Source organism: Anolis sagrei, chromosome 4 (assembly GCF_037176765.1).
Source record: "Anolis sagrei isolate rAnoSag1 chromosome 4, rAnoSag1.mat, whole genome shotgun sequence".
Classification (NCBI taxonomy): domain Eukaryota; kingdom Metazoa; phylum Chordata; class Lepidosauria; order Squamata; family Dactyloidae; genus Anolis; species Anolis sagrei.
The window spans coordinates 84,548,414-84,568,550 of NC_090024.1; the positions used below are offsets into that span (position 1 = coordinate 84,548,414).

The window sequence follows — 20,137 nt, forward strand, 5'->3', positions numbered from 1 at the left end:
AGCTGAAGGGGGTGGGGTTTCGCTCGGAGACTGACAGCCAGGAAAGGCCAGCTCAGAGAGTCAAGTTCGCCGCCCAGGCAACGTTAATAGAGCACCGAGGTCATAGATGACGTCGCCTCCGCTGTCGAAGGCAGTTCGATGCGCTCTGGGTTCGCCGCCGCCATTTTGGGCGCTTGCAGTGAAGCGGCGGCGATAGAGCGACAAGAACCGGCCGGCCTTCCTCGCCTTTCCTCGTCACTCCCTCTCCCTCTCCCTCTCCGCCTCTTCAGAGCCAGGTACTGGCAAGCCCTCCATCCCTTTTTGGGCGAGGGAGGGTCCTGGGAGGGCTGCTTTCCTTGCCCAGCCGCCTCTTCCTCCTTTGGGGCCTTAACTGAAGAGGGGGCTTCCTTCCCTATTGGAGCAGCTACTTCCCTCTTCGCTCACCCCTCCCCTTTTCATTCCCCATTGACTCCCCTCCTTTCTCTTCCCTTTCCTGCCTAGAGGGGCTGTCTGCTCTTGGAAGCTAAGCAGGGTCGGCCCTGGTTAGTTCTTGGATGGGACACCACTACTAATCAATAACAGATGATGTAGAGGGGCACCTTTCACAGGGAGAAAAGGGCAAAAACTCCTATGAATAATGTATTGTCGAAGGATTTCATGGCTGGAATCACTAGGTTCTTGTGGGGTTTTTCGGGCAATATGGCCATGTTCTAGAGGCATTTTCTCCTGACGTTTCGCCTGCATCTATGGCAAGCATCCTCAGAGGTAGTGAGGTCTGTTGGAATTAGGAAAATGGGTTTATATATCTGTGGAATGGCTGGGGTGGGGCAAAGAGCTCTTCTCTGCTGGAGCTAGGTGTGAATGTTTCAGCTGACCACCTTCATTATCATTTGAAGGCCTGGCTGAGCCTGGGAAAATCCCCTGTCGAGAGGTGTTAAGATGTGCCTGGTTGTTTCCTCTCTGCTGTTTTGCTGTTGTAATTTTAGAGTTTTTTAATACTGGTAGCCAGATTTTGTTCATTTTCATGGTCTCCTCCTTTCTGTTGAAATTGTCCACATGTTTGTGGATTTCAATGGCTTCTCTGTGTAGCCTGACATGGTGGTTGTGATAGTGGTCCAGCATTTCTGTGTTCTCAAATAATATGCTGTGTCCAGGCTGGTTCATCAGGTGTTCTGCTATGGCTGACTTCTGGATCTTCATCTAAACTGAGCTCTACAGGCCAATGGATACTCCACCTCAGACATCAGAAGAGCTGCAAGACTAAGAACAAACCACAAAAGATTCCCCCAGGCTCAGCCAGGCCTTCAAATGCTAATGAAGGTGGTCAGTTGAAACATTCACACCTATCTCCAGCAGAGAAGAGCTCTTTGCCCCACCCCAGCCATTCCACAGATATATAAACCCATTTTCCTAGTTCCAACAGACCTCAATACCTCTGAGGATGCTTGCCATAGATGCAGGTGAAACGTCAGGAGAAAATGCCTGTAGAACATGGCCATATAGCCCGAAAAAAACCCACTAGAACCTACTCCTATGAATCTTCCCAGTCCGTTTTAAGCTTTGGATTCTGAATTTACATTTTCTTAGCGTTGGTGTGTTAATATTTGTTCTATGTTTTATTTAATATACGTGGTTCTATATAGACCCTTTTTATCTATGTATTTTAAAAGTGTTTTCCCCGCTCCATCAAGCTGTGAGGAGAGGTTGGTAACAACTGAAACATTATTATTATTAAATAACTATCAATTAAAGTTGACAGGTGATTGAAGGTTTGCACTGAGATATTTTTAGAGCAGCATTGCAAACTTCACACTCTTCACACCCCACCCCATATTATAACCCCTTAAATAAACAGATCCTCTCCTTTCTTTTAGCTGTAGGCCATAAGTATGCGTTTTTGAAATGATAGGAAAGATTTGTTTGAGATACTGAGAGTATATATAGCAGGCTTGGGCAAACTTGGGCCCTCCAGGTGTTTTGGACTTCAACTGTCACGATTCCAGCTGTTAGGAATTGTGGGAGTTGAAGTCCAAAACACCAGGAGGGCCCAAGTTTGCCCATTACTGCTATATAGTAATTCTGGTCTTTTTTTAAAAAAAAAACTCAAAACATTTAAGATATGCCTAATGATGCTTTCTCATTATCAAGATCTCAAACCATTGACACTGGGATTGGAAATTAACTTTGCAGTTGTTTTTAAAAAATGAGAATAGGGTTATAGGTCACTCCTGAAACTGATGGTTTAGGGCTTCTTTGTGTGGAGGAGTATTAAGGCATGGCTGATGGTTGGCTATAATGGGATTTTTAATTCAGCATTATCTGAAGGACTGGAGGTTCCCCATCTCTGATCAGACATTTCATATTTCAGAATTTCACAGCTGGTTTATAGATACTGGTTTATAGATACTGTCTCAGTGGGTTATAGTCTTCTGTGTCGTCATTCTAAAATGACATCCCTATGCAATGGTACTGTCCCTTAATTTTGTGTGCCTTCAAGTCATTTAGTAACCCTTTTCATGGCAAGATGTCTTCAGATAAGGTTTGCCATTGCCTTCCTCTGAAGCTGAGAGAATGTGGTCTACCCAAAGCCACCCAATGGATTTCCATGGCAGAGCAAGCATTTGAACCCAGAGACCTAGTCCAGCTTTGCCATGCCGGCTGTCATGTTTTACTCTTATAGGTGATGTAAACATAATTGTAAATCTAAAAAGCAGTAATTGGCAATACTTGAAACAGTGATTGTGAAGCAGGCAATCTATTCTAATCAACAAATGTTCAGATAAACACTTTTAATTATAGTTTGATTTGTTCACACTTTAAATTTCTGTCACACGACTATTAAAAGCAAGGAGGTCTGATGGACTTTCCTAGAGTCATTTTACTCCAACCCAAAACAATTGCCCCATGATGAGACATTCCTGTAATATAAGGAAAATGAGTTGTGTCTCTGTGTATTAAACAAATTCAATGATGGTTTTGGGAATAGAATATTTAAATCAGGGGTCCTCAAACTAAGGCCCGGGGGCCAAATACAGCCCTCCAAGGTCATTTATTCAGCCCTCGCTCAGAGTCAACCTAAGTCTGAAACGACTTGAAAGCACACAACAACAACAACAACAATCCTATCTCATTAGCCAAAAGCAGGCCCACACTTCCCATTGAAATACTAACAAGTTTATATTTGATAAATTGTTCTTCATTTTACTTATTGTATTGGTTTTAAGTGTATTTTGCACTACAAACAAGATATGTGCAGTGTGCATAGGAATTCATTTATGGGTGTGTGTTTTTTCAAATTATAATCTGGCCCATGCTGCAGATATTATTATTATTATTATTATTATTATTATTAAATTAAAAAATAATAATCTGGCCCTCCAACAGTTTGTGGGACTGTGACCTGGCCCTCTATTTAAAAGGTTTGAGGATCCCTGATTTAAATGCATGAAATATAATATAAAAGGCTGGGTTTCCCTGTATGGATGGAATTCATAGGTGTTCATCCTGCTAACCTTGTTCATAGGTGAGCAGGATGCATGCATTCCCTGAGTTAAAAACATCTGACTTACAAACATTGAGAATGGGGGTGAGCAACAGGAAATGAGGCAAAGGTATCTCCATTGAAGCTTTATCACGTATCCTTTTTCCACAACAAGCCATTTTTTTCCAAAATCCAATTATCCCAGGGACAGAAAGTAAGATGAACTCTTCTGAACAGGGGCACAGACTGCAAAATAAACACCACAGAGGTGTTAACCCTTCCCCCATGCTATCCAAAGTGCATATATATTGGCTGGAGTTACATTTTAAAAATTATACCTGTTCCGACTTACAAACAAATTCAGCTTAAGAACACACCTCCAAAACCTGTCTTGTTCGTAACATGGGGACTGCCTGTATTCTACTCCCATACATACCTACATATGTTCACAGACACATACACATCCCTAAACACGATATATCTTCAAGATTACTTGCAGTCCAGTCCTAGCTGTTCTTGAGTAAAATCCTTAGAGTTCTTTTAAAGTTAGGGTTAGGATTAGGACATGTTTAGGACTGTAGCTCCAATATAGTACACTTAAATGCTTTAAAAATATGCACTGGAAAAATCTTGCTAAAAGTCAGTATCAATTTATAGATAATAAATCAAAATAGATTAATCATTGGTTTTAAGGATTCTTCAATTCTGAATCTTCGCATGTTTGTAAATGCATTTAGCATGAAAACTTAGATGTGGTTGATGATAATTTCTCTATAGCCTGTCTGAACCATTAACACTTGGTTGGACCCAGGCTTGCATTAATACTTTCATTGGAGAAAGATGGCAGCAGTGAAGGAGAAGATGCAAAGGGCACTGCTGGGCAGCTCCTAATAGGATTGCTCCTTTGTACCGTGGCAGCAGACTCGGGCTGGTGCAACTCTATTGAGAGGAAAATCTACATTCCCTTGAACAGGACATCTACCTGTGTCAGCCTCCTGAATGCTACCCATCAAATAGGTTGTCAGTTGTCCCTGAATGGAGACACCGGCATCATGTAGTGGAGGAGGAAGCAGAATTGAAGTGAGTGCTCATGGATGGGCCACATGCCCCTTATGTGGTGCTGATAGATGGAGAGCTGTTCACTGGATAAATTATGCAGAGGTTGAAAGGCAACTCTTGGATTTCTGGGCTAGCAGTAACCGTTGCCAAAGCCCAGTTTTTCTAGAGGGGTTTCTCTTGGCTTAAAATGTCCCAATGATGGCTTTGGCATCTACAATGGCAGTTACTGCCATGAATATGCACACTGTCATATTGCCCTATACCTAATTCTTTTGCAATTTATCCACTAGCCCTGTCCTCACAACTGATATGCACCAGCCCGCCACCTGAACCCAGAAACTACTTACTCTTTCAGGCCATTGCTTGTTGCTCGATGGTTGTTTTTACACTCTGTTATGTTGTTGTGTTATATTGTTTTATGATGTTGTCTATTTTAACTATGTCAGTATTTTAACAATGTTGATCGAGAGAGAACTATATGCAAGAATCAAGTAGAGCTTCTTGATACTTCTATCAGATATGACTTGAAGACTTGAAATCTTGTATCCAAGATGACAAATCGGGATTTCACAAATCCTGTAGAGCAGGGGCAGGCGATGTTTGTCCTTCCAGATGTTGTTTGACTGCAACACCGTTAATCTCTCACCATAGGCTGCATTGACTAGATCTCATGGAAATTGTGTCTGGGGGACTACAACATTAATTCCTGCATGCCCAATTTGGGAACATGCCCTGTAAATTTTATCAGTTACAAGCTGGGCTTCTACAGTATATTCATGTTTGTAAAAAACAAAGATTATCAAAAATTAATCTTGAGAAGATATTAAGAGGTCTGCTAATTTCTAAGAAGTTTTTAGTCACTCTTGGCAGGGTGTTGTATGGCAGATCTTACTTTACAATATCGATTTTACAAATAAAATAAATCCAATTACTTGATTTGTTTTTGCTTTTTGTTTTTTGCGAGCTGGTGTACTTGCTAGATAAATGTTTTGAAAATAAAATGGGGAAAGCTGTCATTTCATATCAGCCTGTGTACAACAGTGCTAGTCTTTTGTTTGTGTTGCTGGTACAGTGTTAGCTTTTTGCAAAGCCCTATTTGAATTTTCCTCTCTTGTGATGCCAAAACCACCTTACCTTGTTGATAGCTATACATGCTAAACTGCAAGACCCACTTTATTGGAGGGAAACACTATCGGAAATTAAACAAAACTCAGTAAGCAGAGGATGTTGTAAATAACACCAAACTACATAAACTGGTACAGCCAGAAAAACAACCAAACAAATCAAAATTAATTACTAACTACTATCTAAATAATCTGCTGATCTGAAGTTATAGAGAGTCCTACTTGAGTACTATATTTAGCCTGAAGCTGTGAGTGGGAAAATGTGCCTTCAGAGTTGTTTAGCAATTACTATGTTAAGCATCTATGATTGGCATGTCCATTTAAGCATTCTGTTAAATAAACACTTCATTTCTTTCATAATACTGTATATCCTATTTGTGTATTTCTGATTTGATTTTATAAATCAGTCATGCAGCTTAGATATTACCAAGATAGATATAATACAACCATATTTAAATTCTTATTTTATATTCTGCATGTAGTTTTGTTTTCAAACACTAGGATTTCCACACTAAGACAAAGCAAATAACATCCCTATAGCCAGCTGCTCTGGATTCATTTGAGTTGTCATTTCAAGTAACTGTAGGAGACTAATTGGTGTAAGCAAATATATAACTTGTTTTAAAAGAACATTTTCTTTACTGATCTCCATATAGTTGTAGGATGCTTATAGGAAAATGCCAAACTAAGATAAAAGCTTTCTAAAGCAGTCCTCTGGTTTCAAGGCCAATTATTTTAAAAAGTTGTATTGCTTGAAATTTAGTTAATACATTTGGGAAATTATTTCTCTTTTGTCCATTTTGTAATTCTGCTGAATCTAATTGTCCAATATGATGTACTGATTGGGGGGGGGGGGGGTTATATAATATTTGTCAGGAACTATGGCCCATGTTGTGCTATTAGGACTTTGGAAGTACAAAATGGTGCACAATTAAAACTTGTGTACCAACTGTGTTCATTCCTTAGGGTCTAGATCTGGCCACGGTGGTACATGCCTTGGTCACATTCCGTTTGGATTACTGTGCAGAAAACTTCCAACTGATCCAAAGATCTACATGCAGTTTGCTAACTGGGACAGTCTGCAGCAGTGGTACCCAATCTGTGGTCTGTAGGCAAGCAGATGGCGACTACTGGATGGCATATGTTCTGTATCAGAAACTAGAGCTGATGTGGTCTGCCCAATGCAATTTTCTAAATCAGCACCCCAGATAACTAAACCAAATCTAAATTTGACCAAAAGCTAATTTGTAACCCTCTGGAACTATTGTTGGAGAGTGTTTCCTTGTCATGTGGTCCCTATCTTAAAATTGTATTCCATTTTATTTTACTATAAGCTGCTTATAGTAAAATAAGAGAGAAGGTGTAGTATAAATAACAAACAATAACAACAACTGTGTAGATTTCATTTGCTTAGGGTGCACACATAGGCTGGCTAAATTAATGTAACCGCCAAAGTGGGTTTAGAGGACATGGGGCTGCTTGTATCCATGCCTAAGAAAGATTTGGGCATGGGTTTTAGAATAATTTTGGAGATGGAGAAGACAAAGGGGTTTCATGAGTCACCGATTCTGCTTGCTCTCACAAAGCATCTGTGTGCAGTGCATATGGCAGCTGCATGTTCAGCTATTCTATGCTCACGTGAATGAGCGGAGGGCGTGCAAAAGTTCACTGAAATTATGACCATCAGAAAAGGGTGGGAGGACCAGAAAGCATTTTGCTGTATTTTCAGTAGCAGTACAATATTATATTAACAGTAAGTAATTCAGCAATTCCAGAGGTTAGCCAGAAGAGATAAGGAACTATTTTTAAATAAGCAATGCATGGAAGTGGAGGAAGACAACAGAATAGGAAGGACAAGAGACCTCTTCCAGAAAATTAGAAACATTGGAGGTAAATTTGGTATGATAAGAAACAAAGATGGCAGGGACCTAAGAGAAGCTGAAGAGATCAAGAGAAGGTGGCGAGACTATACAGAAGATCTGTATAGGAAGGATAATAATATTGAGGATAGTTATGACGGTGTGGTGAATGAATTAGAACCAGACATCCTGAGGAGTGAGGTTGAATGGGCCTTAAGAAGCATTGCTAACAACAAGGCAGCAGGAGACGACAGGATCCCAGCTGAACTGTTTACAATCTTAAAAGATGATGCTGTCAAGGTGATGCATGCCATTTGCCAGCAAATATGGAAAACACAAGAATGGCCATCAGACTGGAAAAAATCAACTTATATCCCCATACCAAAAAAGGGAAATGCGAAAGACTGCTCAAACTTCCATACAGTGGCCCTTATTTCTCATGCCAGTAAGGTAATGCTCAAGATCCTGCAAGGAAGACTCCAGCAATACATGGAGCGAGAGATGCCAGATGTTCAAGCTGGGTTTAGAAAAGGCAGAGGAACGAGAGACCAGATTGCCAATATCCGCTGGATAATGGAGAAAGGCAGGGAGTTTCAGAAAAACATCTACTTCTGCTTCATTTACTATTCTAAAGCCTTTGACTGTGTGGATCATAATAAATTGTGGCAAGTTCTTGGTGGGATGGGCATACCAAGCCACCTTGTCTCTCTCCTGAGGAATCTGTACAAGGACCAAGTAGCAACAGTCAGAACTGACCACGGAACAACAGACTGGTTCAAGATTGGGAAAGGCGTACGGCAAGGCTGCATACTCCCACCCAACCTTTTTAACTTGTATGCAGAACACATCATGCGATGTGCGGGGCTGGATGAATGCAAAGCTGGGGTGAAAATTGCTGGAAGAAACATTAATAACCTCAGATATGCAGATGACACCACTCTGATGGCCGAAAGCGAGGAGGAGCTGAGGAGCCTTCTAATCAAGGTGAAAGAAGAAAGCGCAAAAGCCGGGTTGCAGCTAAATGTCAAAAAAACCAAGATTATGGCAACAAGAATGATTGACGACTGGAAAATAGAGGGAGAAACCATGGAGGCCGTGACAGACTTTGTATTTCTAGGTGCAAAGATTACTGCAGATGCAGACTGTAGCCAGGAAATCAGAAGACGCTTACTTCTTGGGAGGAGAGCAATGTCCAGTCTCGATAAAATAGTGAAGAGTAGAGACATCAGACTGGCAACAAAGATCCACCTAGTCAAAGCCATGGTATTCCCTGTAGTAACCTACGGATGTGAGAGCTGGACCTTAGGGAAGGCTGAGCGAAGGAAGATCGATGCTTTTGAGCTGTGGTGCTGGAGGAAAGTGCTGAGAGTGCCTTGGACTGCGAGAAGATCCAACCAGTCCATCCTCCAGGAAATAAAGCCCGACTGCTCACTGGAGGGAAAGATACTAGAGACAAAGTTGAAGTACTTTGGCCACATCATGAGGAGACAGGAAACCCTAGAGAAGACAATTATGCTGGGGAAAGTGGAAGGCAAAAGGAAGAGGGGCCAACCAAGGGCAAGATGGATGGATGGCATCCTTGAAGTGACTGGACTGACCTTGAGGGAGCTGGGGGTGGTAACGGCCGACAGGGAGCTCTGGCGTAGGCTGGTCCATGAGGTCACGAAGAGTCGGAGACGACTGAACGTATGAACAACAACAACACAATTCAACAAGTTATTTCTGCAGCAATAGTGACAAGTATGACATGCTGGTTGATCAAGTTAATGAGTAAGGGAATGTATTTCCTTTTCAAAAGTAAGACTCTTATGTCCTGATTTGATACAGGAAGCTATTGAGATTTTTCAATGAATATTGCCATCACATAAATTGTGATCCAACTATGTGTGTTTTTCAGGTTCCAAATTAAGAAAACACTTTATCGCAACCGAATGCAGCAAACTAAGTATCATGGATCTGAAATTCAATTCCTCTCGGAAATATGTTTCTATCAGCATACCATCAAAATCTCAAGTTATGTCACCACACATCAAATCAGTAGATGATGTAATCGTCCTTGGTATTAATCTCAGCAAATTTAACAAGGCTACTCAGTTTTTTATCTGTGTTTCTGGAGTCTTCCTGTTTTATCTTATTTATGGCTACCTGCAAGTAAGTGCTGTAACTCATTCTGTATACTTCCTTCTGTAGAATTGCTGTTACTCAGGATGATTGTGGTCCAGAAGTCCATTATTTGCATCAATCTAACTATAAAGGAGGGTTGGGCAAAGTAAAAAAAAAAAGACTCAAAAACAGCAACCCCATTTTGCTTCAAAATGACTTCTAGAGGAAGTGTAGGGCATTTCCACCACATGTGTTCACTCACCATTCAACAATTGATTGAATAGGTCTACTCTAGTTGGAACTAACTAAAGCAATGTTTGGGAAATGTCTCCGACCCCTTCCACACAGTTATATAAAATGCCATATTATCTGTTTTGAACTGGATTATATGGCAGTGTGGACTCAGATAACCCCGTTTAAAGCAGATATATGATAATATGGCTGTGTGGAAGGGCCCTCCATGCCATTATGGTAGCATACCCCAGAGAAATGGTTGAGAAAAAACATGATATTCGCTCTCTATCTATTTATCAACATTTTGCAGCTTTACAGATTGTAAAGTCAGATATTTATACTGCAGTGAATTAGAATAATTAATGGAACCAGAGCCATTTATTCTGAGATGCAGCAAATAGTACCTCCTTTTACCTCTGTGTCCTGTCACTGGATGCGGATCAAATAGATCTAATCAAGCAGAGTTTCTTTTGGGTTTAGCTGCACTGCCCCACAAGAGATGGGCTAAAAAGAGGCCCTGTTTCTATCAGTGTGATCCCTCCCCTCAGGTCAAAGAGCAGCTCTAAATAATGTTAGAGTTGCCTTCTCTAAAATGGCTTTCATTCACCAAGTGAATTAGTTAAAACAAAATCCTGACAGAAGGATTGAGCATATTCATTCAGCTACTGATCGACACTGCTATATAAAATCCAGATTATCTGCTTTGAACTAAATTATATGACAGTTTAGACTCATATAATCCAGTTCAAAGCAAAGAAGATAATCTGGATTATTTTCTTTGGTAATCTGGATTATATAGCAGTGTAGATCCAGCCAGTGTTATTCAGCGAATTGAATGTTAAAAAAGCAAATTTATATTTAATAATGTGGCCATGTAAAAAATACATTTAGTATAACATTTTATGTTTTTTTTTTCCAGGAACTCATATTTTCAGTAGAAGGCTTTAAACCCTTTGGCTGGTATCTTACATTAGTGCAATTTGGATTTTATTCCGTTTTTGGACTCATAGAACTACAACTTATTCAGGATAAAAGGAGACGGTATGTGATTCTTTCCCAATGTGTATGTTTAGAATACAGTGCGCTAAAGCTGACTTCATTTTGATGCATAGTTTTACTGAGTGTATATTTCCAAAGTAAAACTAAGCACAACTTGCTAAATTGAATTAAGAAAAAAAATCTGAAAAAAACCACTTCTAATCAAACATTTTTTTCTAACAATTTTGTCATATTCTTAGGATATGTTGTTAATATTTAATTTTATGGAGAGTCAAATTTTAAAAATGATACTAAAATAGAATTTTACAATTCCACTACTGAGTTGCTGTGATTCTACTACCCTTTGTGTGTGGGGTTCATATATAAACTATACCTTCTGATCTCTGCCTCAATTGACAGAAATCCTAGAATTCATAAAACATTCTATAGAAATTGCCTTTGCTTTTCTTATTTGATTAAATTGAGGGCTTATATCTTGCTTGGTTTAACAGAATAATCTAATTCAAATTTCACTCCAGCTGTTTCAGACTTTCAGCACGTTTAAACAGAGTTAGCTTGTTAGAAAGTTAACATTTGATGAAGGCTGGAAACAGCGAACTGTGTAGAGCTTGTACACCTGAAATAGACCTTTGGAAGTATACCGCTTTGCTCATAGATCTCTGACCTTGAAACTCCTGAATAATGCAAGAATGCTACCAGTTCAGTGTAAAGAGTTATATTCAGAAAAGAAACTGTGCTGTTAAGATCCAAGGGGGGTTTTTTGGGTTTTTTTAACAACAGCCTAGTGTTGTGTAAGGTTAACATATGATATTCGGGAGATGGAGGTTCTATATTCATATTCATAGAGACATCTAGAACCTTCACTAAGATTAACGTTTTCAAACTGAATAATTTTGTGTAATTCCATTGTGTGATGCTGGGACATATTCTTTGATCTTAACAGAGAGATGACTATGGTATACCACATTCTGTCTTTTCAGTACATTTATGTGGAGTGAAAGGATGAATACTGAAAAAGACTGCTCCTATTTATGTCTTACTTTTTGCCTCTTTAAATTGGAAAAATTAAAACCTTACAAAATAGGTGTAAAAATAAAACATCACCTTTTATGGTGTTACAGTAGTTGACTGTTTAGATTGAGAATGTACAATTCAGATGTTATGATATTTATAAATTCTATGAATTTCAGCAAAAGTCACCAGTTTTAGCTATGACCTTGCTTAGTACAACATAAAGCCTCTCTGGTGTTGCCATTTGCTCCCAATACAGAACTTCATTTATATTTTCCAGGATTCCAGGCAAAACCTACATGATAATAGCATTTCTAACAGTGGGGACAATGGGTTTATCAAATACCTCCTTAGGATATCTGAATTATCCTACACAAGTAATCTTCAAGTGCTGTAAACTGATCCCAGTTATGATAGGAGGAGTCTTTATACAAGGTATGCCTTATTCTTGCTATTGAATGCTATTCATTTCAGAGAATAGAAATCTTAATTATTTTTGTTTATTTTCACCTCACTCCCCACACCTCCAAGTAGAAGTTTTGGTTGCACCAAAAAGAGAATTAATTCCTGAATTTGAGTCAAAATAATACGAAATCAAATGTTCCAAATGAGACACTGAAAGTATTTGTGCTCAAGATGTATTCTCCAAGAAAGTTTTGTGATCTTTGCACAGTTCTATTAAGAAGAATGTCAAAGAACTTCATGGCTACAAAGATAAATGTATTCAGTGACATGAAAACTATCTGAAGCTGTTGTTATAAAACATATTACAAGCAGTCCCGGGTAGCTTTGTTCTGAAGTTGAATTTGTATGAAAGTCAAAACAGGAGCATTTGTAAGTGTAACTCCAGCACATTTTTTTAGTTTTAAATAGCATAGGGAAGGGCTAACATCCCTGTAACATTCGTTTTGCTATCTGTGATGCTATTCAGAAGATTTCCCCTTATTTTCCATCCCTGTGACAATTACATTTTGGAAATTTTGGATTGTTGTGGAAACAAGGATTGGGGATAAAGCTTCAGTGGATACACATTTTTCCCATGATAACTCTTGCAGGAGTGAATTTTCCTTCCTAGGGGTAGATTTCATATCACTTCCTGTTGTTTCACTACTGTTTGTAACTAGGAGTCACATGTAAGTTGGATGTTTGTAACTCAGGGACTGCCTGTACTTACATCTGTTATAGATTACCCATTGTGTGGGTACTAATTAAGATTCATGCAACTTCTGACCTCTATTGTTTTACATCTCCCTCTGCTGTAACTAACTTACATCAACACCAGTTCAGCAGAAATAGCTAGGCATTTATGCTGGAGAAAAAAGTCGCTTTTTTCCTTTTGCTACTTTGGTGATCTCAGAATACATTCCTTCTTTAGTATCGAGCTTTCTACTCCTGTTCCCTGAATCAGAAGTAAAGGTGCTATTCATTATACTTGTTTATAGACCAAAGGAAGATAGTCTGGTGGAAATAAGTTGAGGGCGTTTGCGTGTCCGCAAATAGTTACTCTGAATCATTTATCAAATCTATAAGGCTATTTTTTTCTCTATTTGATTCACTAGAGAATAGCCCACAATGATAATTTTGCTTATTTTGTTCACTTTAAGTATATAGAAAACTAAAGAAAGGGTTTCCAAACTGACTCCTTTCCAAAGCACTTGGATTTGCTTTTGAAATTTAGCTGCACTTATGTAATGAATTTGAACCACCAATGAAAATGCCATAGCTAGATTATGTAATGATAGTGAAGTTGATTTCCAGTGTGAAAGTGATCTCAAGGTTGAAATCCATTTTACCATTTAAATTGAAAATTCAAGACTTCTGGACTTATTGCTTTGGAATACTTTTAAAGCAGCCAGAAAGTGCAATGAAGCCTGCCACTTACAACATTCATAACTCCTATGTTCCCAAGAATTTAGATGATGTGCAGATGGTGTTATACAATAAGATGTTATGAAGTTTCAGTTTTAGCAGAAATGCTTTAATGCCATATGTCAAGTTATTGGTGCAGAGGGCTGGGTGATATGTCACTCTTAGTAGCATGGTTATTGCTTCTGCACTGCTGCTTCCCCACATGAGTTCAATAAGTGTTTGCAGTAGGAAGATAATATAGAAAGAGATAATATACTTTACTTCTCATGCCAATCTTGTGGGTTCCCGGGGTTGTATGTACAGTCAGTCCTCCATATTCACAGATTTAACAATCCATGGATTTAAAATATTTTTCACCCCACCCCCAAGAAAACAATCACTAAAAGATTTTGCAGTTTGATATTAGTAACATCTTTTATTTCACCATCGTATACCAGTTTCTCATCTTCCTCTTTCACCAGTTTTTAAATAAGTTGCCTTGCAGATCTCATGTAGAAAAAGACTTCATGGAAGCAGCAACAACATTGATAACATAACATAATTGATGTAAAATGTAAATGAGCACCTTTTCTTATACCTACATTCTAAAGATTGCATTCTACTATGGGCAGCAGCGTTTTTATGACACCTCAATTATGGAGCCTCTTGTGAAAGTTTGGCATTAATTACACAATCCTTTTGGCATCAGCTGTAAACATTTCTTTTAAGCCAAGTAATTTTAATCTGGCAATGTTGTCTTAAGGTTTATATAGCATTTTGTTGATATCTTCTTATTGTATTAACCATTTTGTGATATATTTTATAACTGTCCACTACATTGTTGAACAATAAGTTCACTTATTGTTCACTACACTGTTGAAGCCCTCAGTGGCACAATGGGTTAAACCCTTGTGCTGGCAGGATTGCTGACCAAAAGGTCGGCGGTTTGAATCAGGGAGCGGGGTGAGCTCCCATCTGTCAACTCCAGCTTCCCATGCGGGGACATGAGAGAAGCCTCTCATAGGATGGTAAAACATCCGGGTATCCCCTGAGCAACGTACTTGCAGATGTCCAATTCTCTCACACCAGAAGCAGTTTCTCAATTTGCTGACACAAAAAAAAAACCTGCTCTGTTATACATTGAAGAAGGGTGATTTTATAAAGGTTCAGACAAATACAACATAAATTAGACCTATGCCTCTGGGCAAGGTGGGGAAATATATATTTTTAATGTGTTTATATGATATGTTCTCAGACCAAATAAACAGAAGAAATAACAGCATCACCTCTGGTTATCCATCCTTTTCTCTTTCCTTTTTTTAACACAGGAAAACGTTATAATATCGCAGATGTTTCTGCCGCAATGTGTATGAGCTTGGGCTTAATATGGTTTACTTTAGCTGATAGCACAATTGCACCAAATTTCAACTTTACAGGTAAATTTTACGTTTATAGCATCATTTACAAATCATTCTTGGTATATGAATTAATATTGCTTTCAGGGAGAAAAGCTATTGATAAAGTAGCCATCTGTCTGATCTGAAACCAGTAATCTTGTGCATTCATACCTGGGAGTAAGTCCAATTGAACTAACTTCTCGGTAAATATTTATAACTATATGCTATTAATGTAAGGCTGTAGTGATTTTTAAAGTTATGTATGCAGTAATAAAGATGTAAATCAGAGCTTTTCGCAGGTAAAAATGCTTATTACATCTTGCACACAAAATGAAATTAAATATTTGCAAGAGTAGGAATAAAATAGTGGTTCCTTTTCATAGCAAATCCCAAGTTGCTTACTAAGCATTGAAGAATGCCCACGTGACGCTACATTGAGTTCATCAGAGATTCATAGGCTTTGGGATTGTAATCCTCGATTCATTCATGAAGACCTGAAGGATTTGAAGAGAGGAGTACAAGTCACTGCAAAGAAATACATTGCACAGAGAAGATGTCCATGAAGTGTGTGCAAAGAACTTCCCACAAGGTTTTTGATTTAAATTCCTGCAGTGTGTAGACCAGGATTAAGACCCCATTAAAATAATTAAATACCAGTATAAATAAAATAACAAGAACTGGAGGCCAGTAGTCATAGTGAGCTATGTCCTAATGGAAAGCTTTTGGAAAAATCCCATTTTGTTTTCAGAGAAGAAATTTTATTTGTGATGTATCTCCTTTAGTTACTTTTCAAGGAGATGGCTGTGTGTGTCTTTTTCAGGCCAAAAAGGAAAAAGTCTTGTGGCACACTTAAAACAAACCAATATATTTCAATATAAGGTCTCATGAGTGCCGATATTGAAAAAAGTCATGCTTCAGCCCATATTGAAATAAGTTGTTTACTTTTAAAGATGCCACTTTTGCCTTTCCTTCAGGTAGGTGTGCGTACTGGAGTGAGAATGTGAAAGACTCATTGCTCTGTGTACACAATGCAGGCTTCTTGACAAGGCTGTTTTTTGTAACACATTGTATTCTTAGGTACATGCCCCATGAGAAGGTTACTCACGGGGCATGTACTTTGAAAAATATGTACTGACATGAATGCTGTGAAGAGCAAAGTTGTGAATCTCTCTGCAGGTTGGAGATGTAGATATGTCTGAATTCTCTTTGCAATTAATTTTACTTATGTTATGAACATGATAATAAACCGCATGTTCAGGAACCAAACCTCTGAGGGAAAGCTACTACAAACATATTTTCTCACATTTGAATGAATATACTGAACATACAATAATGTGTATTTCTATCTTGGGATTTTTTTTTTAATTTAAAATGTTTTCCTTAAAGACAGCCTTTTCCTATATGATGAAACATTCATTTGCATTCAGAACTGGAATATACTTTTGCATGCAATTTTCTGTTTGGAGAGTTAAAGGGGCAAGAATATGAGTGTTGTAAAGCAGAACGGTTTCCTGAATAGCAGTAGAACTCCTGCCCTTTACACGCTGCACACTTAATGAAGCAGGAGATCCCACACTTTGGGAGCAGGGAGTAGCAGAGCAACATCTATATATTTCAGGCCTCTGTGAATGTATTCCTTTCTTTCGGATGTGTTATTACTGATGTATATACATTTATTTGGTGAACAATACAGTTTCATTTGGGGAGTATATGTAATGAAGATACTATCAGATTTTTACTTACTGCAAGCAAGTAAGCAGTTCCTTAGGTACCAGGACAGGCAAATGTTCCATGGGAAAGAGATTCCAACTAAACATTTGGAAGAATTTCCTGAGAATAAGAGTCATTCAATAGAGGAATTCAATTTGTTGGGAGTGATTTAATCTTGCATTCCTGTATTGCAGGATGGGGTTGGACTAGATGGCACTTATGTTTTCTTTGAACTCTGGTTGCTCACTAAATTACAACTCCAGCAATTCCATAGCACTGAGCCATGGCAGTTGTCTTGGTATCAGACTGCATTATTTCTACAGCGTAGATGAAACTATCTGCAGGGAGTGATGTCCAACCTCTTCTAAACTCCTTTAACAGCCCAAACTAGACCCTTCCACCAACGGAATAGACTTATTTAAATAACTAAGAATGAAATATGATGTAGTGGTTTGAGTATTGGACTAGGAAAACCAGGGTTCAAATCCCTTGTCATGCATAGAAACTTTAGACAAGTTGCACTCTTAATCTCAAAGGAAGCCATGCCCAATCACTTCTCAGGCTATACAATAAGCTCTCCTGGATTAGAGGGATATTTCAAAGGAAGTTTGTAATGGTGGAATGAGGAAGTTCCCCCTGAAGAGTAAAATACTGGAAATTCAACCTGTGCTGCCCAAAGTGGGAATTTTTTGGGTCTAGGTCAGGATGCAGTTGAAATTTATTGAGTCTAGTTACAGTTCCTTCTGGAGTAGTAGTTTTCTTTGCCTGATTTAACTATCAGATGTAAAGTTTGGTTTTAACTTGACATTGTTTCCTGTGAGTTAATATAGGGAATATGGATCCTTTATTTATTTCATTCCATTTCTATACCGCCTTTCTCTCCCCTGGGGGGAATCAAAGCAGTTCACAGCATTGTAAATGGCAAAATTCAATGCCTCACATAAATGTAAAATACATATAACTGTAGATTAATATCATTAAACTATAAAACGTTGGACATAGACATAAACATAAAACATTAGACACTGCAGCAAGACCTTTTCAAGATAAATCGTTTGTAAGAAAGGGGATCATTTGGTATGTTTCCGTTAGTGTTCTAGGCATAATCTGAGGAATTTTAGTGTCTGTGTTTGTCTAATTATCAGCATTTGGGAATATATATATATGTTGTTTTATCGCGTCCTAATATGGAAGTATTTGAGCTTATTTTCTTTTTCCCCCCTGTTTACTTCATAGGTGTGGTACTTATATCCCTTGCCCTCTGTGCAGATGCAGTTATAGGAAATGTACAAGAAAAAGCTATGAAGTTGCACAATGGCTCAAATTCCGAAATGGTAAATGCTTCCCTTCTGTCATTTCATTCATTTAATTAAGAGTGTGGTTAGGTTTCTGTTCTATTTCTCCCTTCTGTTTTAACTCAAGTTGCTGTGTTTCTAAGATGTGACACTAATACTAGAAAATTCTTGGCTCTGGTTGGCAAGCAGAACTATTACAAGCCTAAAAGAATAGTAAAACAGCTGAAACTTTTCCTCAAAAATCCACAACTTAAAACAGATCTTTTACAAATAATCATTATATGATCAAGGTAATATAATTATCAGCATGGTTTGCACTGCTATAATCTAAATCTTGTCAAAGGGAAGATTACTATCATTGAGTAGTTTTAGTATTTTCTTCACAGCCATGCCCATGTTCACTTTTTGAAATATATATGCCACTACATATTTATTCATCATTATTTTGAACTTAACGTTTTTTGTAGTATTGTGCCCTTGTCTGCACAGATTGGGAGAAGGAAGAATATATTTTAAAACTGTTTCAAAAGGATTGCATTAAGATTCTAGTCTGCAAGACTGCTGTCTTAAATTAATGTGTTGGAAATAGACTAGGGCTGGTGCTTAGAGTCAGCAAACCTCGCATAGCGCCAGGTCCATTTTAGTCATAATGGAAAACTTGGAGCTGTTCTTACCAGCGTGAGTTGTCCAGTCAAAAGGGATGACTTCTACACAAAATCCTAATGCCTTCAGTATAATTTGATGTAGCATCACATCAGGCATGGGGAGAGATCTTACAATTAATGATACTTCTCTCTAGAAAATCATTTGAGCTTGATGGTGCTGTGTCTTATTTTTATTGGAAACTTCCAAATGCTTTGTTTGATTTCTGTTATTGGATCTATGGATCCAAATAAAAACAAGGTCCCCTAATACTGTGGGCCACCATACCGATATATAACAAAAAGTTCACATGGTCTCTATTATTTTCCAAAACAGTAATATTCCACTGCATATTAATATGTTCCCTGAAATCTATTGATGTTAGCATTGATCTTGTTTAGAAAGTAAAGATCCCATCCACTGAAATTATCTTGCTAACAGAAATGCACGTACAATATTATTATCAGGACTGAAAAGTTAATTTTAAAGTGAGAGAAAGCTAACTCACATGACATTTTTTTTATCGTGTCAGGAGCGACTTGAGAAACTGCTAGTTGCTTCTGGTGTGAAAGAATTGGCCGTCTGCAAGGATGTTGCCCAGGGACGCCTGGATGATTTGATGTTTTTATCGTCCTTGTGGAAGGCTTCTCTCATGTCCCTGCATTAGGAGCTGGAGTTGATAGAGGAGCTCATCCGCCTCTCCCCGGATTCAAACCTGTGACCTGTCTGTATTCAGTCCTGCCGCCACAGGGCTTTAACCCACTGTGCCACCGGGGGCTCCCACATGACATTGAAATCATGGGTTGTCACTTTTAGGTCCTGTTGCTTTATGGAGCTTAACTTCCACTGAAATCATTAAGATTTAAACCTGTTAATGTCTGTTATATACTAATAACTGATTAAATAGACAAACAGCAAAGTTTGCAAACTGGACTGGCTCACTAGCATGCTGTGATGACGTCCAAGCTGTACAATCCATGGACAAAATCATAATTTAAACCTTTACCTCTGATGTTCAGAATCACACATATGGAAAAGCAGGTTGTCTCATTAGGTAAAAAAACAGCAATCTAAGTGCAGGATTTTATACAATAACATGAAGGACGAGCTTTAAAAAGTTCCAGCAGCAATTATCCAATCAAATTCACAGTCTTTCCTTACAGTTCAGACTTCAGTGAAAGGCTTATGATAAAAATCTATGTTAAATCAAAACAGACAGAGATTTTAGCATTTTAGGTTTTGAACAAGATTCTTCCATGCGGTCACACTTTCTCTCGATCCAATCCCAGTTTGGTTGTGTAAAATCACAGATCAGTTAACTAGACAACCACTTAGCATTACCTGCCAACTGAACAAGGTTTATTGAAAGTTAGTGAGAAATAAATGTATCCGTTAA

The 20,137-nt window shown here is 38.4% G+C and overlaps 1 protein-coding gene across 1 annotated transcript in view; it reads left to right on the plus strand.

Annotated features, from left to right (window-relative positions):
• Positions 1-206: 206 nt before the first annotated feature.
• Positions 207-20,137, plus strand: part of SLC35B3 (solute carrier family 35 member B3) — a 29,607-nt gene continuing 9,676 nt past the window's right edge. Inside the window, exons 1-6 of the mRNA XM_060774792.2 lie at positions 207-275; positions 9,400-9,653; positions 10,759-10,880; positions 12,130-12,284; positions 15,026-15,133; positions 18,041-18,138. Of these exons, the coding sequence (XP_060630775.1) occupies positions 9,453-9,653; positions 10,759-10,880; positions 12,130-12,284; positions 15,026-15,133; positions 18,041-18,138 (684 nt within the window). The 5' untranslated portion in view covers positions 207-275; positions 9,400-9,452. The remainder of the gene's footprint in view (positions 276-9,399; positions 9,654-10,758; positions 10,881-12,129; positions 12,285-15,025; positions 15,134-18,040; positions 18,139-20,137) is intronic.